The following is a 26,388-nucleotide window of genomic DNA, read 5'->3' on the forward strand; positions in this document are numbered from 1 at the left end:
TTATCAAATGAAAATCTGGCACAATACACAGAATGAATTAATCACTGTCTAGAGCTATAAAAAAATCTCACTTTTTAGAAGAATAAAGCAGTTGCATGTTTGACTAGATTAACTTTCCTACATCTCTTGGAGAATCCACAATAGTGCCACACCTGGGATGGTCAAGAGTATAGTGTGCCTGAATATTAAAAATGAATGCTGAAAGTCATCCTGTGCAGTAAAAAATGAATTAAAAACTTAGCATCAGTGAATGAGGAAATAATGTTTGGAAATGACTGGAGGCAAATAGTCAAAGAAAATAGACACACAGATGTGAGTCCAAATCAATGATACAGTTGGTTGGGCATGCATCACAGTGGCCTAGAAGGCTTGTAACTAGAAAGACTTTAGAAACAGGCCCCACCCACAAAATTTCTGACTCAGTAGGTTTGTGATCTGGCCTGAGAATTTGCGTTTTAAATAAGTTTACAGAAGATGCTGATGCTGCTGGTCTGGGGACCACACTTTGAGAATCACTAATCTGAATAATTGTTTAAGTAAAATTTTTAAATATTTTTAAATGTTCCTGAAATATTTCTTCAATATAAAGAAGAGGAAGGGCATATGTCCATTGAGTTAGTTATTAACAGTTTTAAAACATTTATTTCTTCATGAACTTTTGATCATGTACATATTATAAGCTGGGCACTATTATTAAATCTTAGGGACATAGCAGTCAACAAAAAAAGAAGGAAAGAAATCTTGGCCTCAGAGAGCTTAATTCTAGAGTGGGAGACAGGCAATAAATCTAAACATAGTTGCCCTACAGGGGATTGGTTCCAGGACCAGCCACAGTTACCAAAATCTGAGAATGCTTAAGTCCTATAGTTGGCCCTCCAAATCCTCCATATCCAAGAACTCAACCAATCATGGATTGTGAAGTACTGTATATATTTATTGAAAAAATCCATGTATAGTTGGACCCACACAGTTCAAACTGTAAGCAAAATATAGAATATGACAGAGTGTGACAAGTGGTATGGCAAAGGACAAAACAGAGAAGGGGAATGCAGTTGTAAGAGAATGCAATTTAAAATTTGATGGTAGTGGTGATGGAGTAAGCTCAATCTCACTTAGTGGTGACACAGTCTTGAAGAGAGCAGAAGTAAGTCATATGTATATGATGAAAGAGCTTTCCAGACATACATCTTTTAGAATCTGAAGGTGTGGAAAGAGAAAGATGAACATACAGAAGAGGAAAAAGTAAGAAAATTTTCTATTAAATCAAAAATTTTAAATAATCAGGTTTGCAAGAGAGGTAGAAAGCAAGATCTCTCTCTCTTTTTTTATGGGAAAGCACACAGGCAGTTTATTTATTTAAGTCAGAATTAAGACAGAAATACATACTCTGAGAAAAAGGGTGTGGGCATCCTCTCTGGTGAGGAGGAGCATAGTAAAGAGATGATTTTCATTTTTATTTTATTTTTTTAAAGGATTTCATTTTCCCAGTTAGACATTTGGAAAAAAAAATATATTTTATTTTTTTGGCTGAGACAAATGGTTTGCAAAAAAAAAGAAAAAATCTCATACACTGCTTTTCGTAGTCAAGTTTGTACAACCTTTTAAAATGTAAATCTGACAGTATACACTGCACTCCTACTTCCAGGAATCTGTTCTATGATACACAGTTATGGTGTACTATAATGATCACAGAACACAGAGAAGTTGGATAAAGCAGTTAATTGCCAATTAAATAAAGTATGATACCCTCCTAAGATAGAATTTGATGTGGCAGAGCAAGATAATTTGAGAGAAAACACACAGTTTTTTTTTTTTTCTAAACATGAAAAACCACAAGACTGAGTTTATAGCAACCACTGCTGCTGCTGCTAAGTCGCTTCAGTCCTGTCCGACTTTGTGCGACCCCATAGACGGCAGCCCACCAGGCTCCCCCGTCCCTGGGATTCTCCAGGCAAGAACACTGGAGTGGGTTGCCATTTCCTTCTCCAATGCGTGAAAGTGAAAAGTGAAAGTGAAGTCGCTCAGTCGCCTCCGACTCTTCGAGACCCCATGGACTGCAGCCTACCAGGCTCCTCCGTCCATGGGATTTTCTAGGCAAGAGTACTGGAGTGGGGTGCCATTGCCTTCTCCGATAGCAACCACAGCTACTGGAAAATAAAGGGAGAATCCCAGAAAAGAGACACAAAGAGGGGGGACCTCAAATCATGTGAATAAACTCTGCCCTAGTCTTGGCTGACCCCTGAACCATGCATGTATGGCGCAACTACTATCTTTTTGTCTTTTGAACTGAACTTTCTTTTGTGCTGCTACTGCAGAGACAGAGTTTAAAGTTTGAGTTCAACAATGTTAATTACTTGATAAAACAAAAGCTTAACACTCCTCCAAGAAATATACAGAATCCTGAATTGCCATGATTTATCACTCACAATAGGAGCTTCCCTGGTGGTTCAGAGGTTAAAGTGTCTGCCTGCAATGCAGGAGACCCAGGTTTGATCCCTGAGTCGGGAAGATCCCCTGGAGAAGGAAATGGCAACCCACTCCAGTGTTCTTGCCTGGAGAATCCCATGGAGGGAGGAGCCTGGTAGGCTACAGTGCATGGGGTCCCAAAGAGTTGGACACGACTGAGCGACTTCACTTTCACTTTCTTTAATCACTCACAATATCTAGAATACAAGAAAATTCAGATTAGGCAAATGTGACCCCATTTCAAGAAAATAGACAACCAACCCAGAAATTGGAATAGCAAATGAGGATATTATTATAGATATTATAACTATGCTTAATGAAATAAAATATGCTCCAAATGAATAAAGATTTTTTGACTCAAGGAAGAAATGGAAACTAAAGAAAAACCAAAATAAAATTCTAGAACTGAAAACACAATGGCTGAAATTTAAAATTCACAAGATAAATGTACCAAATGTAATTACAGGGAACAGAGTCTTGACTTGAAATAGATCAGTAGAAATGATCAAACAAGTGAGAGAAAAATGATGACAAGACATTAACCTGTGACCTGTAGGATAAAAAAAAAAAAAAAGCCTTACATATATGTAGATGAAGTCCCAAAAGGAGAGTGAGGAGAGAATGGGACATACTAAATATTTGAAGATATAATGGCTATTTCCCCAAGCTTGGTAAATGATGTACTGATTTGAGAATCTTGGCAAACTCCTAATAGGAAAAAAATGAAGAAAACCATGATTAGAAACATCCTAAACATGCTCTAGAACTTGAAGATAGAAATAAAATCTTGGAAGCCAGAGGGAAAAATGACACATTTTATGTGATAAAAGCAATTTTAATGATTGGTGACTTATCATCAAAAACTTTGGAGGCCAGAAGACAACAGTGGGTCCGTATCCTTAAAATGCTGTAGAAAAACAAACAAAAACCTTCAACCTCAACCTCAAATTCAATGGCCAGCAAAAATATCCTTTAAAGAATGGAGGTGAAATAATGACATTTTAGATAAACGAATTAAGAGAATTTACCCCCAAATACCATAAATTTCTTTAGACTGAAGGGAAATAATACCAGATGGAAACTTGGTTCTTCAAGGAAGCATCAGAAATGGCAAATATAGAAGACTATTCTAACCTGTTAAGTGTTGGTCCTTTAATGGACTGGAACCTGGTGGTCCGGAGTCGAGGATGAGAGAGTGAAAGAAGGAAAGAGGCTAACATTCCCTGGGTTACGGAGCCAGCTTCCGTGCTCCAGGGAATCAGCCAGAAATAGAGAGAGAGAGAGAGAGAGAGAGAGAGAAATAAAGAAACACGGGGACCAAAGCTTTGATGGAACAAAGGTGTTTTAATCAACATGGTGTGGGCATATATACTGTCTTACAAGGTAGTTATTCTCAGCAAAGATAAAAATTAAAATTCCAGACTTACAAAACACAAGGCGATCCCTATTAGAGAAGAGGGTACTTACCACCATAATGAGAAACTAACAAAGGAAATGCCTGGATTCCTCAGCCCCGGGAAAGGCGTGCCTCTCCTCTTAATTCCTGAATATTCAGGAATTAATAAGGGCCAAAGGTTTCCTGACAGATTCAAAACAGCACACAGGAAGCCTCCTGTTAAATGCTTCCTCAAAGTTAAGTTCCTTAAAATACTTCAGTCGCTTAGTCATGTCCGACTCTTTGCGACCCCATGGTCTGTAGCCTACCAGGCTTCTCCGTCCATGGGATTTTCCAGGCAAGAGTACTGGAGTAGGTTGCCATTAAAATACTTAGGGTTATTTAAAACAAAACTTATAATAAATAAAATTATTACTATTATTATTTTTAAAGGGCTTCCCTGGTGGCTCACAGGTCAGGGTCTGCCTGCCAATGCAGGAGACACAAGTTTGATCCCTGATCTGGGAAGATCCTACATGCTGCAGAGCATCTAAGCCCATGCGCCACCACTGCTGAGCCCACCTGCCACTCTTAATAAGATATCCCTTATTAATTTGAAAAATTCCTTTTTATCCCTAGTCTAAGAGGTTTCTTGTTGCTTTCTTATCATGAAAGCATATTGAAATTTATCAGATGCTTTTTTCTATATCTATGGCTTATGGTATTTCCTTTTAAAACTATTAAGAGTTTTATTTCCTGACTTTTAAACATTAATCCAACTTACATTCCTGACAAAAACTCTGCTTTTTCATATGTTATTTTTATATGTTGTTGTGAAGCTCATTCCTGTTGAGTAATCTGCTTTGAATACTGTAAACTCTTTGGCCTCCCTACTATCTGATCTCTTTCTCTTCAAGTCAGTGAACCCCTGGACTCTCTTTGAAATATTCCTCCCTGAGAATTTATCCTGAAGTCTTCCTCCAGGATGCAGACTGCGGCAATCGTGGAGCTCACTGGATCTATTTTTCAAGTGTCATGGTTCTGCACTGTTATTCAGTGTCTTAAAACCATTGTTTTATATGTTTTTGTCCAGTTTCTGAGTTCTTTAAGCTAAGAGGGTGAATCCACTTTCTTTTATTCCATCATGGATGGTTGTGTAATTCTTAACCTCCAACCCCACTCCCCTGACAGGATTTTTAAGAATGGAGTGGTCACATTTATTTTCAACTTCATCTGAAACTTAAAGTACAAAAAACTCCCCAAAAATTTCTGTAAAGAACACTCACAGAGAATTTATCTACCTGATAAACTTATGTAAAAAACAACAGTAATTAATGTAGTATAGTATTGGCATAGGAGTAACTTAGTAGTAAAAAAAAAAGGGGGGGAGAGTCCAAAAATTATACACATATGTATATAAATATGTACATATATATATATCAACATCAGTTGATACATATATCAGCTTGGACAATGCAGATTTGGACTGCATAGGTCCACTTATATGCAGATCTTTTTTCTATAGTAAATGCTACTTGATATATGGTTGTTAAATCTGTGGATGCAAAACCTGATACTGCTTGGCAAGTGTGAAATTATCCTAAAGGGAGTTAATTGTGTGGTGCAAATTTGTGAAGGTCTTAGATATTGTTATCTTATTAGTTCTAGTTCCACAATAAACTCTACCTGCTTACTGAGATAAACAGATCTAGCTAATATTTGATGCTGATCTCTTCTCCTCCGGGTTATATATGAATAGGAACAGACTCCCATTTTTTGCATCTCTCTAACATCTGTTTTTTTCTGTGTTCTGTTACCATCACTTTACTTTTGATTGATCCATATTTCTTTACATGTATTGCTGCCATCAAAAGAGTTGTAACCATGTCCATTTATGCATGACTACTTATGATATTTATACACTTTCTGTTATCTCTTGTGTATAGTTTATGTTTTTATATTTACAGTAGATAGAAGATTAATTACTTTCAGTGTTTTTAATAGGAAAACTTCAGCATTGCTTCTGTATACTCTTACCAGGTACATAGTAGGTACCAAGTAAGTACTTTTGGTCACTCTTGAATTTAAAACTTTAGAACCATGAACTCTCTTTGAACAGTTTCCTAGCCCTAGCCCCAGCCCTTTACTTTGTCACTTTGAGCTGTTCGCTTTACTCTTTCTTTCATAAGTTGTTGCACGCATGCGCCCTTTGTAAGCAGGTATTTGTTTGGTGTTCTAGGAACCAGTGGCATTGAAAGGCATGCCAGCGGAACTTTTATCTTGTGGTAATGAGAAGAATCAGGCCATTGTCAGATACTATATAAGGAAGTGACAATGATTTTAGGAGCTTTGTCTCATTGGTTAAGTATAACTCTGCAGTTACTATAGATTACCATGACTTTTGGAGAAGGAAATAGCAACCCATTCTAGTATTCTCGCCTGGAAAATCCCGTGGAGAGGAGCCTGGCAAGCTACAGTCCATGGGATTGCAAAGTCATGACAGAAGTGACTTGACACACACACACATACCATGGCTTTTTCCTCAAACATCAGTGTATGGGATTATGGTATTTCAGTTCAGTTCAGTCGCTCAGTTGTGTCCGACTCTTTGTGACCCCATGAACCGCAGCATGCCAGGCCTCCCTGTCTATCACCAACTCCCAAAGTCCACCCAAACCCGTGTCCATTGAGTCGGTGATGCCATCCAACCATCTCATCCTCTGTCATCCCCTTCTCCTCCTGCCCTCAATCTTTACCAGCATCAGGGTCTTTTCATATGAATCAGCTCTTCGCATCAGGTGGCCGAAGTATTGGAGTTTCAGCTTCAGCATCAGTCCTTCCAATTAATATTCAGGACTGATTTCCTTTAGGATGAACTGGTTGTATCTCCTTGCAGTCCAGGGAACTCTCAAGAGTGTTCTCCAATACCACAATTCAAAAGCATCAATTCTTTGGCACTCAGCTTTCTTTATAGTCCAACTCTGACATCCGTACATGACTACGGGAAAAACCATAGCCTTGACTAGACGGACCTTTGTTGACAAAGTAATGTCTCTGCTTTTCAATATGCTGTCTAGGTTGGTCATAACTTTTCTTCCAAGGAGTGAGCGTCTTTTAATTTCATGGCTGCAATCACCACCTGCAGTGATTTTGGAGCCCCCAAAAATAAAGTCAGCCACTGTTTCCACTGTTTCTCCATCTATTTGCCATGAAGTGATGGGACCAGATGCCATGATCTTAGTTTTCTGAATGTTGAACTTTAAGCCAACTTTTTCACTCTCCTCTTTCACCTTCATCAAGAGGCTCTTTAGTTTTTTTCACTTTCTGCCATAAGTGTGGTGTCATCTGCATATCTGAGGTTATTGATATTTCTCCCTGCAGTCTTGATTCCAGCTTGTGCTTCATCCAGCCTGGCATTTCGCATGATGTACTCTGCAAAGAAGTTAAATAAGCAGGGTGACAATATATAGTCTTTTCCTATTTGGAATCAGTCTGTTGTTCCATGTCCAGTTCTAACTGTTGCTTCCTGACCTGCATACAGGTTTCTCAAGAGGCAGGTCAGGTGGTCTGGTATGCCCATCTCTTTCAGAATTTTCCACAGTTTATTGTGATCCACACAGTGAAAGGCTTTGGCATAGTCAATAAAGCAGAAGTAGATATTTTTCTGGAACTCTCTTGATTTTTCAATGATCCAGCGGATGTTGGCAATTTGATCTCTGGTTCTTCTGCCTTTTCTAAAACCAGCTTGAACATCTGGAAGTTCACAGTTCATGTATTGCTGAAGCCTGGCTTGGAGATTTTTAAGCATTACTTTATTAGCGTGTGAGATGAGTACAATTGTGTGGTAGTTTGAGAATTCTTTGTCATTGCCTTTCTTTGGGATTGGAATGAAAACTGACCTTTTCCAGTCCTGTGGCCACTGCTGAGTTTTCCAAATTTGCTGGCATATTGAGTGTAGCACTTTCACAGCATCATCTTTCAGGGTTTACAGATACTTATCTGAGCTGGTCTTTGAGTTTAGGGACCAGAGATCTTAAATTTTATTTGTGCATGGAGACAAGGTATTTCCTTTATTAGGAAAGAGTCAATTGCTTTTTTCTTCAAAATATTGTACACAGATAATTTAATTATGTTGCCTTAACAGCATCAACATTCCTATATTTCAGAGTTCCTGAAGACAACTTAAGACACAACTTTAAGATCATAAACACCATCATAAACACCCAAGCCCATATCCTTCACCAAGATTCTTAGCATCAGCTTTTTAAATCAAATATTATCTTCTAAGTAGGAAAGTGAAAGTGAAAGTCGCTCAGTCAGGTCTGTCTCTTCACAACCCCATGGACTTAGTCCATGAAATTCTCCAGGCCAGAATACTGGAGTGGGTAGCCTTTCCCTTCTCCAGCAGATCTTCCTGACCCAAGAATCAAACCAGGGTCTCCTGTATCACAGGTGGATTCTTTATCAACTGAGCTATGAGGGAAGCTAAGTAGAAGGAACCATATTAATAGATAACAGAGGGAAAAAATGAGAAATGTCACAAAATACTTAGCCAAGAAAGAATCAGGTAACTAAGTTACAATCAAGTAGCTGGAAATCTTTGTAAATAATAGTTCATCTGTCCACTGCAGTGGTGGGACGAGGTTCCAATTTTAGTGTTGGGGGGAGGTGGTAGACTTGGAAATGCTGGCTCGTGCCCACTGTGAAGAGCCTCCTCTTGCATGCGTGCGAAGTCTTCTCAGTCACATCCGACTCTTTGCAACCCCACGGACTGGAGAAGGAAATGACAGCCCACCCCAGGATTCTTGCCTGGAGAACCCCATGGACAGAGCGTTCTCTTATCTGTGTATAAAACAGAGTTTGCCTAGTAGGAGCAACATTCAGCCTCATTTCTCACATATCTTAGTGATCTCAGAGGAAGGGATAGTCCTCTTTCATTAATGAGTCTCTCTATTTGTACCCTAGACTCAGTTTTTTTCTGTTTGTTTTAGGATCTTGATTTAGTGATTATTTCATAATTTAGTCTCTCCCTGTTCTAATTTTAGACATTCAAATTTTTTCTTACTTTTATAAGAACATCTTATGTAACAATACCTTTTTATTTACCTTTTAATTTTATTCTCTCCTTTCATTATCAAACTTTTCATACTCCTGCCTAACAGCCTCAATTCTATTCTGCTTTAATCTTCAAATTTAGACTCTGATCATCTGTTTTTAGCTCAGTTGGTAAAGAATCTGCCTGCAATGCAGGAGACCCCAGTCTGATTCCTGAGTCGGGAAGATTTCCTGGAGAGGGAATAGGCTACCCACTTCAGTATTTTAGCCTGGAGAATTTCATGGATTGTATAGTTCATGGGGTTGCAAAGAGTCAGACATGACTGAGCAACTTGCACTTTGGTTTTCTACTAAAGTTATTTTTAAGAGACCCCCGAATCCTGAATTCTTTCTTGATGGAACCCTGTTCTTAGTCCTTCCCAGGCTCAAGCTTTCTGCTGCATTTGATATATTGTCTTTGCTTGTGTGACATCACTAGATTATTTTCTGTTTTAATCTCTTTCCAGGTGCTTTTTTTTTTGTTAGTTTCACTTCCTCCCTAGCAGAAATGCATGTCCTTTTAAGGTTTATATTTTTGTTGTTTATTTCTTATCCCCCAAAATTCATGCATTCTGATATCCTCAAAAATAGTCCTCCCATGTCATTAATGCCTTGATACATTTTTTCAGCTCACATATCTCATTTGAATTCCCCATAGCTTCCCTGCTTAGAGTATGTCTCTATTTGAATGTCCCACTTCACTTTATTTCTTTATGGTCAAGTTTTACCACTTTATGGTAAATGTGAAATCACCAGCTTTCTCTCAGTAGCCTCTTTTTTCTTCTTCAGTATTTCTATCATTTGTACCACCATTACCTGGTACTATTAGTCCCTTTATTAGCACCACCACCATTAATTCCAGCTTTCTTGGTTAGAAATCAAATGTACTTATGAACCTCATTTTCAAAAAATTCTTAATCAATGTCAGTACATTTTTGTTTCTTTTTCTTTTTGTGTTTTAGAATACATACTAAATTCTTATGTATTATCCTAATCCAGGCCCATGTCATTTTTATAATACTTTCTTTGCTGAATTTGATAGCCTTATTCTGTTATCCATGTTAGATGAAATTAACAAGCACTTCATCTAAAACATAACACATTTATCATATTGCTACTATGACAGGAAACTTCATTTTTTCTGTCTCCTACTGTATAGTATTTCTGTTTGTCAGAAGTTGTTATTATATGATCCCATTTTATTTTTCCTTTCTTATTTTTACCTCTGCTTTCCGAAGACATATATTTGAATTAATATCATTGACTCTTTGTCATGTCATGTACTTTTTATATCTTTATCTTTAAAAAAATATTATTTTTGGCTGCATCAGGTCTTACTTGCGGCATGTAGGATCAAAGGTGCATGGACTCTTTGTTGTTGTGGGCTCTCTCTAGTGGTGCGTGGGCTCCAGAGCATGCAGGCTGTGTAGTTTGCAGCAGGCAGGATCTCTACTTGAGGCTCACTGGCTCTGTAGTTGTCACACATGGGCTTAGTTGCCTTGCAGCATGTGGGATCTTAGTACCCTGACCAGGGATTGAACCTGTGTCCCCGGCACTGAAGGTGAGTTTTTAACTACTGGACCACCAGGGAAGTCCTTGTATCTTTATCTTTGATTATTCTATGACTTTAGTCTCAGTGCTGTGATTTCTTTTACCACACTTATCTATATTAATCTCTCCTTCTTTAAACTTCCATATTAATCTGAACCTATACTGTGTTATTTTTGTTTTATCAGCACTGGTTTATTTTTAAAATATATTTTTCTATAACTGATGAGTGAGCTTTGGTTTCCCCTTTACATTCCAGAGGGAATAAATAATGTCTTCTACTTAATCCTGCATATTATATCCAAAGTCAGAGCCTTAATTCCAAAGCACAAAGCTTCAGGAAAACAAATAGTGTCACAGCATGATGTTAGAAAATTCTTCAAATGATGGTTCTATACATTAGAAGAATTGGAATTCAATAACCAGTTGGGTAAACACAAGTAAAATTAAATTATAAGGAAAAGCTATTCAAGAGGAAGATCATGAATATAACAGTTTGAGGGAAATATTAAATCTCAGCTCAAATCTTTTTAAACAACTCAGCATTTCTAGAAGATAAAGATGTTATAATTATGACACAAATGCTTGGAGCTTAAAACACAATTCTGCTTCTATCAGTATTTTTTAAAGGTAACTTACAAATGAAAACTAATTTTTGCTATAAGAAAAGATACATTTGTACCTCAAACCTTACTTATTCTGGAAACAACCTAAATGTAAAGCCATAGCTTAGTGCTAATGGAATCTGAGAAAATCTGTATGAGAGAAACATAAATGTAATTTATGTGGTAAATCTTAAAAATCACAACAGAATACATACTGGAGAAAAACCCTATCCTTGTAATGAGTGTGGGAAAGCTTTCAGCTCTATTTCTACCCTTACCCAACATCAAAGAATTCACACTGGAAAGAAACCATATGCATGTGTCAAATGTGGAAAAGCCTTCAGCCGGAGCACACATCTTATTGAACATCAAGGAACTCATTCTGGGGAGAAATCCTACCAGTGTAAGGAGTGTAGGAAAGCTTTTTGCCACAGCTCATCACTAATCTGACATCAGAGAATTCACACAGGAGAAAAACTGTACAAATGTAATGAATGTGGAAAAACCTTCAGCCACAACCCAGCCTTCATTCAACATCAGAAAATTCATACTGGAGAGAAACCTTATGAATGTAATGAATGTGGAAAAGCTTTTAGTCAGAGTACTAATCTTATTCAACATCAAAAAGTCCATACTGGGGAGAAATGTTATGAATGTGAAAAAGCCGTTATAGATCATCCCTTAAAAATCATGAGAGAGACTCCGGGCGGGCGGCTTGGTAACATGGCGGCAGGAGCTACCCGCGCGTCTGGAGGAGGCGGCGGGGCCCACACCTGGAAGACGAGTCTCCTTTCTGGCTAGCGCGGCGGCTGCTGCGGACCCGGAAGTCCGGGCCGGTTGCTGAATGAGGGGAGCCGGGCCCTCCCCGCGGCAGTCCCCCGCGCCCTCCGCCCCGACCCGGCCCCGCCATGTCCTTCTTCCGGCGGAAAGTGAAAAGCAAAGAGGAGGAGAAGACCCCAGATGTCAAGTCAGTCAAAGCACTAAAAATCATGCCTTGCTGGAGGCTGCGGGACCAAGTCACGTTGCAATCAATGCCATTTCTGCCAACATGGACTCCTTTTCAAGTAGCAGGACTGCAACACTTAAGAAACAGCCCAGCCACATGGAGGCCGCTCACTTTGGGGACCTGGGCAGATCTTGTCTGGACTACCAGACTCAGGAGGCCAAATCAAGTCTTTCAAAAACCCTTGAGCAAGTCTTGCATGACACCATGGTCCTCCCTTACTTCATTCAATTCATGGAACTTCGGAGAATGGAGCATTTGGTTAAGTTTTGGTTGGAAGCTGAAAGTTTTCACTCCACAACTTGGTCCCGAATAAGAGCACACAGTCTGAACACGGTGAAGCAGAGCTCATTGGCTGAACCTGTCTCTCCATCTAAAAAGCCCGAGACCACAGCAGCTTTTGTAACCGAGTCTCTTAACAGGAGGTTGGAGGATTCTGGCTCAGCCCATCTGGAAGGAATTGACTTGAATAATATAACTAGCAACACCCAGAACCACTTGCTTTCCCAGGAGAGTGACAGTGCCCATTCTCTCCACCTAGAGACAGCCAGGACAGGAACTCATCGGGGCTCCCTGGAAACCCAGGAGTCCTCCAGGCTCATGGTAGCCAGTAGAAGTAGTCCATCTTCTCCACTGAAGGAATTATCAGGAAAATTAATGAAAAGTATAGAGCAAGATGCAGTGAATACTTTTACCAAATACATATCTCCAGATGCTGCTAAACCGATACCAATTACAGAAGCAATGAGAAATGACATCATAGCAAAGATTTGTGGAGAAGACGGGCAGGTGGATCCCAACTGTTTCGTTTCTGCACAGTCCATAGTCTTCAGTGCAATGGAGCACGAGCACTTTAGTGAGTTTCTACGAAGTCACCATTTCCGTAAATACCAGATTGAAGTGCTGACCAGTGGAACTGTTTACCTGGCTGACATTCTCTTCTGTGAGTCAGCCCTCTTTTATTTCTCAGAGTACATGGAGAAAGAGGACGCAGTGAATATCCTACAGTTCTGGTTGGCAGCAGATAACTTCCAGTCTCAGCTCGCTGCCAAAAAAGGGCAGTACGACGGACAGGAGGCACAGAATGACGCCATGATCTTATACGACAAGTACTTCTCCCTCCAGGCCACACACCCTCTTGGATTCGACGATGTTGTGCGACTGAAAATTGAATCCAGCATCTGCCAGGAAGGTGGGCCACTCCCTAACTGTTTCACCACTCCGTTACGTCAGGCCTAGACGACCATGGAGAAGGTCTTTTTGCCTGGCTTTTTGTCCAGCAATCTGTATTATAAATACTTGAATGATCTCATCCACTCAGTTCGCGGAGACGAGTTCCTGGGAGGGAGTGTCTCACTGACGGCTCCAGGCTGTATGGGTCCCCCTGATGACTCCCACCCTGGGGCAGCCGACAGCTCCACCTCTCAGTCCAGTATGAAAAAAGCCAGTGTTAAGATTCTGAAAAATTTTGATGAAGCGATAATTGTGGATGCTGCAAGTCTGGATCCAGAATCTTTATATCAACGGACATATGCAGGGAAGATGACGTTTGGAAGAGTTAGTGACTTGGGTCAGTTCATCCGAGAATCTGAGCCTGAACCTGATGTAAAGAAATCAAAAGGATCCATGTTCTCTCAAGCTATGAAGAAATGGGTGCAAGGAAATACTGATGAGGCCCAGGAGGAGCTAGCTTGGAAGACTGCTAAAATGATAGTCAGTGATGTGATGCAGCAGGCCCAGTGTGATCAGCCATTAGAGAAGTCCACAAAGATATGACTCAGACCTGAGATCAAGGAAATCTGCTTTTGGAAAATAAGAACACTTTTTCCCTTTGGTTGAATTCCTCACCACAGCCAATGAAAACAGCACTGTATTTCTTCTCACTGTCGTTCCCAGGAAAGAAGGGCGGACAGTCCCAGACTTGCACCATGGAGAGCGGCTCGTAGATGCCCTGCCACCCAGATGATTGCAGAGTGACAGTCAGAGAGACCAAGGGGCACTGTTTACACTACTAGAGATTAATCGTTTTCCAATGGCAATAACCCATCCACAGAAGAATTTAGCCCACGGGGATCTGCAGGGCCAGGCGCCATGGGAGGCGGGTGGGCGTGGAGCTGGTGTTTGATGCGCTGCCGTGGCGGTCTCCCACTCCTGCCGCATCATGAGGTGGGTGCCCGGGGTGCTTTGCTCCATCTCCTACACAAACAGGTGAGTCGGCCTGGCCCCAGCCAGGCAGCACAGTGCCGGCAGATGGCTTTCCTTCCTGGGAATAGGGCCTGCACAGAGGCGTTCATCTGGAAGGAAGCTGAGAGGTCACGGGTCAAGTCATGGTGACATTGTCCTTCCCTTTGGTGGCAACTTGCCATTTTCACATTTTAATTGCTCCCAGGATGCAGTACCCGTAAACCAGGTCCCCTGCCGGAGGGGCCACCCTCTGCACTGTGAGCATCAGGCCCTGCTCCTCCAACTTCTATGCTCCAGAGATGTCCTTCCCCTCATAGCACACAAGGAAAGGAATTTGCAACAACCGTCACTCCAGTTTTCCCCTGTGGTTCCTTGAACAAATGTTTGTTCCCAGTTGTACACTTCTTTAAAGCAGGTGGTGGGCAGGGGTGTGGGCGGGCAAGGGTGGGGGAGAAAGGCCCTCGTCTCTGACCCCCGCTGCCCATCTTTGCTGTGCCGGCAGTCTGCAGCTCGTGGCCTTTCTCCTTCGTCCATGGTCATGAGAGGCCCCTCGCTGCACTTCCACTCCGTCGGCCTCAGGGTCTGGGCCACACTGCCCTCAGCGGAGCCACCCTGGCGGTAAGCACACTCCATGGTGGGTGCTGCCAGCATGGCCTCGCTGCCCGGACTGTTGGGGAAAGAACGTTCTCTTAGGTGTTACTGCTTTTGCTCAGACTTTGCAAAAAAAAAAAAAAAAAAAAATATATATATATATATACACATATAAATATATAATTATTAATCATCTCTGTCCTTGAGAAAGTCTTGAATGAATAGAGTTCCTTCTACTGCAATACCTGACTGTGCAAGAGGCACGCCATTTCATCAACAGACGAAGCAGAAAGGCTGTGTGTGGGCTTTGGTACTGTGTACCACCTCTGTTATTCTTCTAAAGCCAAGTTCATGTACTTAAACCATATTCTATTTAATTGTGTTTGATTTTAAAATATATATATATGAATTATAAAAAAAAATCATGAGAGAATACATACTGGAGAAAAACCCTGTCCTTGTAATGAGTGTGGGAAAACTTTCAGCCGTATTTCTGCCCTTATTCAACAGCAAAGAATTCACAATGGAAAGAAACCATATGCATGTGTCAAATGTGGAAAAACCTTCAGCTAGAGCACACATCTTATTGAACATCAGGAAATTCACTCTGGGGATAAATGCTACCAGTGTAAGGAATGTAGGAAGGTTTTTTGCCACAGCTCATCACTAATCTGGCATCAGAGAATCCACACAGGAGAAAAACCCTATGAGTGTAATGAATGTGGAAAGGCCTTTAATTGGAGTGCACATCTTACTGAACACCAGAGAACTCACACTGGAGAGAAAACTTATGTTTGTAAGAAATGTGGAAAAACTTTCAGCCGAAGTACAAACCTTACTGAACATCTAAAACTACATTCTGGTGAGAAACCCTGTCAGTGTAATGGATGTCAAAAACTATTTTGCTATAGAACAGCACTAATTAGACATCAGAGAACTCATATAGAAGAGAAGCCCTACCAGTGTAATGAAATGGAGGAAATCCTTCAGCTTAAGCTCAGCCCTTACTAAACATAAGCAAACATATACAGCAGAGAAACTGTATAAAAGTAATGAATATGGAAGAGCCTGCAGCCATAGGTCATCCATAACCCTTGAGCCCTCACAGTAGTGAGATTCTCTAGAATTGTTATGCAAGAAAAACCTTAGGCAAAATACTCATTTACTCTGTATTATAATGTTTGTACTGAGAAGAAACACTGGAGAAACACATCAAATTTATTTTTTATTGTTGGCTGCACCAGATCTTGCTGCACACTGGCTTTCTCTTTCTTTCTGCGGCAAGTGAGGGCTGCTCTTTAGTTGCGTGTGTGGACTCCTCAATGCAGTGGCTTCTCCTGTTGCAGAGCATGGGCTTTAGGGTGTACAGGCTTCAGTAATTGCAGCAAATGGGCTCAGTAGTTGGGGTACATGGGCCCGAGAGTGCACACACAGTCTTAGTTGCCCCGAGGCACGTGGGATCTTCCTGGACCAGGGATTGAACCTGTATCCCCTGCATTGGCAGATGGATTCTTAACCACTAGACCACCAAGGAAGTCTGAAACACTGTTTTTGTAATTCGTCTGAAAAATGTGTTATTATTGATATAAAAACTTATAGTGGAAGTAATCATCTCTAAAATTGAAGGTAATTTTTAAAAGACATTTAGGAAATTCATTTTAGAGGTAATTTATTACAAATGTATATATTTGTTTATGGTAGAAGTATTTTCAGATACACAGGAATCTTAGAAGGATGATAAAAATTGTTTATATATAATCTTTTTAGTGGTTCTCATTTTATTTTTAAATGTAGAAGCAACACCTTTATAGGGTTTGAATTTTAAATTTTGACAAGGTTAATTAAATAGCCATAGACAAGAATGCTTTCCCTCAGAGATAATATGCATTATTTTCCAGTATTCATGGAATATTTTTAATGGACTATATATATGGCTACAAAGAAAATTTAAATAAGTTCTCCCTGAGAGAAATATACAAACCTTCCCTTTTTGTTTATGTTCCCTTATGTTTTGTTTATGTTCCCTTTTTGTTTTGGTCCCTTTATGTTTTTTACCACAATGAGATAAAAGAAAAGAACAACAACTTAAAATAGTACCACAAAATTAGAAATTAGAAATAATTTTCTATTTAATTTTTGTGCTAAAGAATAATTCTAGACACAGTTTTGAGGGCATTAGCCTCCTGTGGCCCCCTTTGCCTAGCAAAGCAATAAAGCTATTCTTTTCTACTTTGTAAAAAAGAATACATCCAAACAGAAAAATTCTGTTATTAGAAAATGATAAAACTAGAACATAAGTATTCAATTTAAAAAGATAGGAAACCAAATAACAATATAAGCCCAAAGAAAAGGAGTGCATTAATAGAGATGAAAGAATACATTAATAAGATAAGTACAAAAAGTGCATTTGATAAACCAATATATAAGCTCTAGCAAGTAGGATAATGTGGGGGAAGGAGAAACACAATATCTAGGAGTAAGAAAAGGAATATAAATACAAATAAAAGGGAATTTAAAATTTCTAATTTAATCATTAACAAGTGAAATCTAGTAGTATAGTAAAAATCAATACTTACATTTATCATAGGACTTCCCCAAACTAGTTCAAAGGTAAAAATATGCATTAATAAAGAAAGAAAATATCATACCAGATGCTATAAAAACATTTGGCAACATTCTGTAGGCACTGATTTTTTTTTAACTGATGTTGTTTTAAAGTTAAGAACAGAAGGAAACTTCCTTAAATTGAAAAGGGATATTTATCAGAAACCTACCAAATGTTGCAAATATCTAGAACATTCTTTTCAGTAGCAGGAATGAGACAAATGACGTTTGATGTCACCATTCTTAGCATTGTTCTACAGGTCAATGGGGCTTTCCTGATAGCTCAGTTGGTAAAGAATCTGCCTGCAATGCAGGAGACCCCGGTTCGATTCCTGGGTCAGGAAGATCCCCTGGAGAAGGGATAGGCTACCCACTGCAGTATTCTTGGGCTTCCTTTGTGGCTCAGCTGGTAAAGAATCCACTTGCAATGCAGGAGACCCGAGTTCAACCCCTGGGTTGGGAAGATCCCCTGGAGACGAGAAAGGCTACCCACTCCAGTATTCTGGCCTAGATAATTCTATGGACAATCCATGGGGGTCACAAAGAGTCAGATACAACTGAGCAACTTTCACTTTCACAGGTAAATAAGAGAAAATAATTCAATAAGAGAAAAAAGGTATGAGCCAGTAATATTTAAAAGAAAGGGGGAAAAAGCTGACATAATTTGAGATAATATATTTGATAACTAGAAAATCCAACTAGTAGAACTATAAGGTGGGGATATAATCAAAAGATGTATATATACACATCTTTGTTGAAAATACTATGCTTTCCCACACTTACTTGTCGGCATCCTTGTCACTCAATGGGATTTAAAAATGAAATTTAGCACACTGAAGTATATTAGAATAACTAAGTGACTGTTAAAAATTAGAAACAATGAAATAGGGCTTGCTGACCAAGTAATTCAAATGGTAGTCTGTAGGAAACAAAATAATTGGTATACCACAGATGAAACAACTATATCTGTAGCATAGAAAACAAAGAGAAATACTTACATATGATACTTCCATATGTGATTAAAAAATAGTATCTCAAAACAAATAATGGACTATTCAGTAAGTAATGTTGGGATAACTGGCTGTTTATGTAGAAAAATAATTACCTCATAACATACACAAAATTAAATTCCAGAAGGGAATAATTGAATGCCTTTTTGTGGTAGTTTTCCAGAAGACAGGAGCTAGGCACACAAATCTGGGGTTCCTTCTGATCCTTCCATAAACACTATTGGATAGACACAAATTTAAAAGTTCTGAAGAAACTTTATTATAACTGCTGATAGAATTATAATGGCATGGTTCTCTGCAAATCATTACAAAAAAACAGAAAAAATGATATTGCTTTAGGGGGAGAAAAAAAGGAATAAATCTGGAACAAAAGATTGGATATAACCATTTTATCAGTGAAGAGCCCTTTTAAAAGTTTCACCTTTTAGATTAGGTTTACAGGAAGGAAAACTAACATTTGTTGGTCACTAAATTAAATAGTGTAGAAATTAAGGTGCTAAGGTTATCTAAGTCATTCATTGTTACCCAACTTTTCAGGGCAGAACCAGGAATACAAAACAAATACATCTAAAATTAGTTTTAAAACTTTCACAATAAAAAAGTAGGCAAAAATAAATTTGTAGGGTTCTTATGACAAGTGATGGGACTGGATGCCGTAATCTTTGTTTTCTGAATGTTGAGCTTTATGCCAGATTTTTCACTCATGGCATTCGGTCCCATCACTTCATGGCAAATAGATGGAGAAACAGTGGAAACAGTGGCAGACTTTATTTTTGGGGGCTCCAGAATCACTGCAAATGGTGACTGCAGACATGAAATTAAAAGATGCTTACTCCTTGGAAGAAAAGTTATGACCAACCTAGATAGCATATTAAAAAGCAGAGATATTACTTTGCCAAAAAAGGTCCATCTAGACAAGGCTATGGCATTTCCAGTAGTCATGTATGGATGTGAGAGTTGGACTATAAAGAAAGCTGAGTGCTGAAGAATTGATGCTTTTGAACTGTGGTGTTGGACAAGACTCTTGAGAGTCCCTTGGACTGCAAGGAGATCCAACCAGTCCATCCTAAAGGAGACCAGTCCTGGGTGTTCATTGGAAGGACTGATGTTGAAGCTGAACCTCCAATACTTTGGCCACCTCATGCAAAGAGTTGACTCATTGGAAAAGACCCTGATCCTGGGAAAGATTGAAGGCGGGAGGAGAAGGGGATGACAGAGGATGAGATGGTTGGATGGCATCACCAAGTCAATGGGCATGAGTTTGAGTAAACTCCGGGAGTTGGTGATGGACAGGGAGGCCTGGCGTGCTGCAGTCCATGGGGTCGCAAAGAGTTGGACACGACTCAGTGACTGAACTGAACTGATGACAAAGCTTGTATGAATTTTGCAGTGACATCATACCCAAGGGCCTATTCCATAGGGTAGTGCTCACTACTGGGCAGAATACAGACATAGGAAACCGAAGACATGCATTTTCACTTCTTGGGGCTGATGGAACAAATTACCACAAACTAGGTGGCTTAAAACAACAGAAACGTATTGTCTCAGTGATGTTAAGCATCTTTTTATGTGTTTGTTAGCCATCTGTATGTCATCTTTAGAAAAATGTCTGTTTAGTTCTTTGGCTCATTTTTTTATTGGGTTGTTTATTTTTCTGGTATTGAGCTGCATGAGCTGCTTGTACGTTTTTGAGATTAATTCTTTGTCAGTTGCTTTGTTTGCTATTGTTTTCTCCCATTCTGAAGGATGTCTTTTCACCCTACTTATAGTTTCCTTTGTTGTGCAAAAGCTTTTAAGTTTAATTAGGTCCCATTTGTTTATTTTGCTTTTATTTCCATTACTCTGGGAGGTGGGTCATAGAGGATTTTGCTGTGATTTATGTCAGAGAGTGTTTTGCCTATGTTTTCCTCTAGGAGTTTTATAGTTTCTGGTCTTACATTTAGATCTTTAATCCATTTTGAGTTTATTTTTGTGTATGGTGTTACAAAATATTCTAGTTTTATTCTTTTACAGGTGGTTGACCAGTTTTCCCAGCACCACTTGTTGAAGAGATTGTCTTTTCTCCATTGTATATTCTTGCCTACTTTGTCAAAGATAAGGTGTCCATAGGTGGGTGGATTTATCTCTGGGCTTTCTATTTTGTTCCACTGATCTATGTTTCTGTCTTTGTGCCAGTACCATACTGTCTTTATGACTATAGCTTTGTAGTATAATCTGAAGTCAGGCAGGTTGATTCCTCCAGTTCCATTCTTCTTTCTCAAGATTGCTTTGGCTATTCGAGGTTTTTTTGTATTTTCATACAAATTGTGAAATTATTTGTTCTATTTCTGTGAAAAATACCATTGGTAACTTGATAGGGATTGCATTGAACCTGTAGATTGCTTTGGGTAGTACACTCATTTTCACTATATTTGAAAGGTTGTTGTTGAAGCACAAAAAGACGCCGGGATTCTTGGCCTCTGAAGGAGAAGAATTCAATCCGTGGCCAGAGACAAGGCTTGATCGCTCAGAGCTTTTGTATAATAAAGTTTTATTAAAGTATAAAGGAGATAGAGAAAGCTTCTGATGTAGGCATCAGAAGGGGGCAGAAAGAGTACCCCTGCTAGTCTTCAGCTGGATGTTATATAGTCACTAGCAGTTTGTTAATGAAAGAAAGGAATGTTTTAAAACTCAGAATGGCACCAGGCCCCTCATCCATAAGATGTATTTTGGGATAATCTTGGCTCCAGACAAGTCATCCCAGGCCATAAAACAATTGACTTGAATCTTGTGGAAGGGCAGATTACCATACAAATAGTTTTGTTTACATAGATTAGGGGAACAATGTCTTGAGTATAACATAATGGTTTGTCAAGTAGGTTCTGAGCCATTAGCTGGAATGGACTTGAAGACAGAGTCTGGGGTAAATGCATAGTGTATTAACATAGCTTAAGACAAACATTCCCATAAGAAAAATGCATTGGTTAACTCAAGGTTTGAGAATAGTTAACTTCAGGTGAGCCCAGGTGTCATTATGGCAACACAGTATTTTAAGAGAAAACTCCTTTTAAATTTGTATAGAGAAGGAAAAAAATATCTCTAGTTTGTTTCCTCCTGCCGCTCAAGAGAGATAAAAATGTCTGATATTTGCAGCCTTTTTCCTCTGTTTGGAGACCCCTAACCTTCTTGCCTGTTACCCTCTCATATTGATTCTTCTGATCCACGAACATGGTATATTTCTTCATCTATTTGTGTAACCTTTGATTTCTTTCATCATTGTTTTATAGTTTTCTATATATAGGTCTTTCGTTTCTTTAGGTAGATTTATTCCTCAGTATTTTATTCTTTTCATTGCAATGGTGAATGGGATTGTTTCTTTATTTTCCCTTTCTGTTTTCTCATTGTTAGTGTATAGGAATGCAAGGGATTTCTGTGTGTTAATTTTATATCCTGCAACTTTACTATATTCATTGATTAGCTCTAGTAATTTTCTGGTGGTGTCTTTAGGGTTTTCTATGTAGAGGATCATGTCATCTGCAAACAGGGAGAGTTTTACTTCTTTGCCAATCTGGATTCCTTTTATTTCCTTTTCTTCTCTGATTGCTGTGGCCAAAACTTCCAAAACTATGTTGAATAGTAGTAGTGAGAGTGGGCACCCTTGTCTTGTTCCTGACTTTAGGGGAAATGCTTTCAATTTTTCACCATTGAGGATTATATTTGCTGTGGGTTTATCATATATGGCTTTAATTATGTTGAGGCATTTCTTTCTATGCCTGCTTTATGGAGAGCATAAATGTCATAAATGGGTGTTGAATTTTGTCAAAGGCTTTTTCTGCTTCTATTGAGATAATCATATGGTTTTTATCTTTCAATTTGTTAATGTGATGTTTCACATTGATTGCTTTGTGAATATTGAAGAATCCTTGCATCCCTGGGATAAAGCCCACTTGATCATTATGTATGATCTTTTTTTAATATGTTGTTGGATTCTGTTTGCTAGAATTTTGTTGAAGATTTTTGCATCTATGTTCATCAGTGATATTGGCCTGTAGTTTTCTTTTTTTGTGGCTTCTTTGTTTGGTTTTGGTATTAGGGTGATGGTGGCCTCATGGAATGAGTTTGGGAGTTTACCTTCCTCTGCAATTTTCTGGAAGAGTTTGAGTGGGATAGGTGTTATCCTATCCTACTGAATTTTTGGTAGAATTCACCTGTGAAGTCATCTGGTCCTGGGCTTTTGTTTGTTGGAAGATTTTTTATTACAGTTTCAATTTCTGTGCTAGTGATGGGTCTGTTAAGATTTTCTATTTCTTCCTGGTTCAGTTTTGGAAAGTTATACTTTTCTAAGAATTTGTCCATTTCTTCCAAGCTTTCCATTTTATTGGCATATAGTTGCTGATAATAGTCTCTTATGATCCTTTGTACTTCTGTGTTGTCTGTTGTGGTTTCTCCATTTTCATTTCTAATTTTCTTGATATGATTCTTGTCCCTTTTTTTCTTGATGAGTCTGGCTAATGGTTTGTCTAATTTATTTATCTTCTCAAAGAACTAGCTTTTAGTTTTGTTGATTTTTGCTATAGTCTCATTTGTTTCTTTTTCATTTATTTCTGCTCTTATTTTTATGATTTCCTTCCTTTAGTAACCCTGGGGTTCTTCATTTCTTCTTTTTCTAGTTGCTTTAGGTGTAAAGTGAGGTTGTTTATTTGATTTTTCTCTTGTTTCTTTGATTTTTCTCTTGTTTCTTTGATTTTTCTCTTGTTTCTTGAGGTAAGCTTGTATTGCTGTGAACCTTCCCCTTAGCACTACTTTTACTGAATGCCATAGGTTTTGGGTTGTTGTGTTTTAATTTTCATTAGTTTCTATATTTTGATTTCCTTTTTTGATTTCTTCCATGATTTGTTGGTTATTCAGAAGCATGTTGTTTAGCCTTCATATGTTTGTATTTTTAATAATTTTTTCCCTGTAGTTGACATCTAATCTTATGGCATTGTGATCGGAAAAGATGCTTGAAATGATTTCAATTTTTTTGAATTTACCAAGGCTAGATTTATGGCCCAGGATGTGATCTCTCCTGGAGAATGTTCCATGTGCACTTGAGAAAAAGATGAAATTCATTGTTTGGGGGTGAAATGTCCTATAAATATCAGTTAGGTCTAACTGGTCCATTGTATCATTAAAGTTTCTGCTTCTTTGTTAATTTTCTGTTTAGTTGATCTCTCTCCATAGGTGTGAGTGGGGTATTAATGTCTCCCACTATTATTGTGTTACCATTAATTTCCTCCTTCATCCTTGTTAGCATTTGCCTTATGTATTGAGGTGCTCCCATGTTGGGTGCATATATATTTATAATTGTTATAGCTTCTCCTTGGATTGATCATTTGATCATTATGTAGTGTCCTTTTTTGTCTCTTTTTACAGTCTTTATTTTAAAGTCTATTTTATCTGATATGAGTATTGCTACTCCTGCTCTCTTTTTGCATGTTATCTATTTGCATGAAATATATTTTTCCAGCCCTTCACTTTCAGTCTGTATGTGTCCCTTGGTTTGAGGTGGGTCTCTTGTAGACAGCATATATAGGGGTCTTGTTTTTGTATCCATTCAGCCAATCTTTGTCTTTTGGTTGGGGCATTCAAACCATTTACATTTAAGGTAATTTTTGATAAGTATGATCCCATTGCCATTTACTTTGTTGTTTTGGGTTTGAGTTTATAAACCTTTTCTGTATTTCCTGTCTAGAGAAGATGCTTTAGCATTTGTTGAAGAGCTGTTTGGTGGTGCTGAATTCTCTGAGCTTTTGCTTGTCTGTAAAGCTTTTGATTTCGCCTTCATATTTGAATGAGATCCTTGCTGGATATAGTTATCTGGGTTGTAGGTTTTTCTCTTCCATTGCTTTAGGATGAAAGCGATTCCCTTCTGCCTACCATTCCCTTCTGGCCTGAAGCGTTTCTATTGAAAGATCAGCTGTTATCCTTATGGAGATCCCCTTGTGTGTTATTTGTTCCTTTTCCCTTGCTGCTTTTAGTATTTGCTGTTTGTGTTTGATCTTCGATAGTTTGATTAATATGTGTCTTGGGGTGTTTCACCTTGGGTTTATCCTGTTTGGGACTCTCTGAGTTTCTTGAACTTGGGTGGCTATTTCCTTCCCCATTTTAGGGATGTTTTCAACTATTATCTCCTCAAGTATTTTCTCATGCCCTTTCTTTTTGTCTTCTTCTTCTGGGACTCTTATGATTTGAGTGTTGGGGCATTTAACATTGTCCCAGAGGTCTCTGAGGTTGTCCTCATTTCAATTCTTTTTTCTTTTTCCCTCTCTGCTTCATTTGTTTCCATCATTCTGTCTTCCACCTCACTTATCCTTTCTTCCTCAGTTATTCTACTGTTGATTCCCTCCAGAGTGCTTTTGATCTCATTTATTGCATTATTCATTATTGATTGACTCTTCTTTATTTCTTCTAGGTCATTGTTAAACATTTCTTGCATCTTCTCAATCCTTGTCTTGAGTCTATTTCTGTAACTCCATTTTGTTTTCAAGATTTTAGATCATCTGTATTATCATTATTCTGAATTCTTTTTCAGGTAGACTCCCTATCTCCTCCTCTTTGGTTTGGTTTGGTGGGTATTTATCATGTTCCTTTACCTGCTGAATATTTTTCTGCCATTTCATTTTGTTTAGATTGCTATGTTCAGCGTGCCCTTTCTGTAGGCTGGAAGTTCATGGTTCCTCTTTAGTCTGGAGCCTGCTCCCTGTGGGTGGGATTGGACTAGTGGATTGTCAAGGTTTCCTGGTTAGGGGAGCTTGCATCTGTGTTCTGGTGGGTGGAGCTGGATCTCTTCTATCTGGAGTGCAATGAAGTGTCCAGTAGTGATTTAGGGGATGTCTGTGGGTTTGGAATGGCTTTGGGCAGCCTGCCTTTTAATGCTCAGGGCTGTGTTCCTGCTTTGCTGGAGAATTAGCATGGCATGTCTTGCTCTGGAACTTGTTGGCTCTTGGGTGGAGCTTCGTTTCAGTGTAGGTATGGAGGCTTTTGGGTCAGCTCTTGTCTACTAATGCTGCCTGGAATCAGGAGTTCTCTGATGTTCTCAAGTTTTTGAGTTAAGCCTCCTGCCACTGGCTTTCAGTCTTATTCTTACAGTAGCCTCAAGACTTCTCCATCCATACAGCACAGATGACAAAACATCTAGGTTAATGGTGAAACAATTCTCCACAGCGAGGGACACCCAGAGAAGTTCACAGAGTTACATGGAGAAGAGAAGAGGGAGGAGGGAGATAGAGGTGATCAGGAGGGAAAGAGGGGGAGTCAAAAGGGGAGACCAATCTAGCCAGTAATCAGTTCCCCTAAGTGTCCTCCATAGCCCAGAACACCCAGAGAGATTCACAGAGTTAAGTAGAGAAGAGATGGGGGAGGGAGAAGATAGAGGTGACTTGGAGCGGGGGGGAAGGGAGAGTCAAAAGGGAAAAGAGCAATCAAGCCAGTAATTACACCCCTAAGTGAAAATGGGGCTGAAGATTGGATTCTTAAAGGTACAAAATTGATAACAAATACCAAAAAGCAAAGATTAAATATCTAGAGTAGAAGTTAGACTCTCAACAAAAAATATTAAAGACACAAAACAGTCACAAAAATTATAAAATATATATATATGAAATTTGCTATAAAAATAGGGTATTTATTTTTTGCAAAGTAATAGTCGGTTATAAAAATGAAAATCAGAGAAGTAATAAAGAAGTCAAATTTTAAAAAATTATAAAGCAATAATAGTAAAAATATATCTAGGAATTTTTCTGGACCAGTTGTGGGCAGTGTGAGGTCAGTTCAGTTTCAGATAGTTCTTTGTTTCAGCTTGTACTAATTCTCATGGTCTATAGGCCCCCTCCAATGCTTAGTCAATGTTAACTACAGATTAAAACCTGTGTGCCTGTCACTTCAAGG

The 26,388-nt window shown here is 38.9% G+C and overlaps 1 protein-coding gene across 1 annotated transcript; it reads left to right on the forward strand.

The window, feature by feature from the left end:
• Window positions 1-11,917: 11,917 nt before the first annotated feature.
• On the forward strand, window positions 11,918-15,102 carry LOC122710179 (A-kinase anchor protein 10, mitochondrial-like). The gene is given in 3 exon segments (XM_043927817.1): window positions 11,918-11,982; window positions 11,984-12,063; window positions 12,066-15,102. Coding segments are annotated over 3 exon segments (1,932 nt in total). The 5' UTR covers window positions 11,918-11,932; the 3' UTR covers window positions 13,868-15,102.
• Window positions 15,103-26,388: the final 11,286 nt, after the last annotated feature.

This window comes from Cervus elaphus, chromosome 16 (genome assembly GCF_910594005.1).
Source record: "Cervus elaphus chromosome 16, mCerEla1.1, whole genome shotgun sequence".
NCBI lineage: Eukaryota > Metazoa > Chordata > Mammalia > Artiodactyla > Cervidae > Cervus > Cervus elaphus.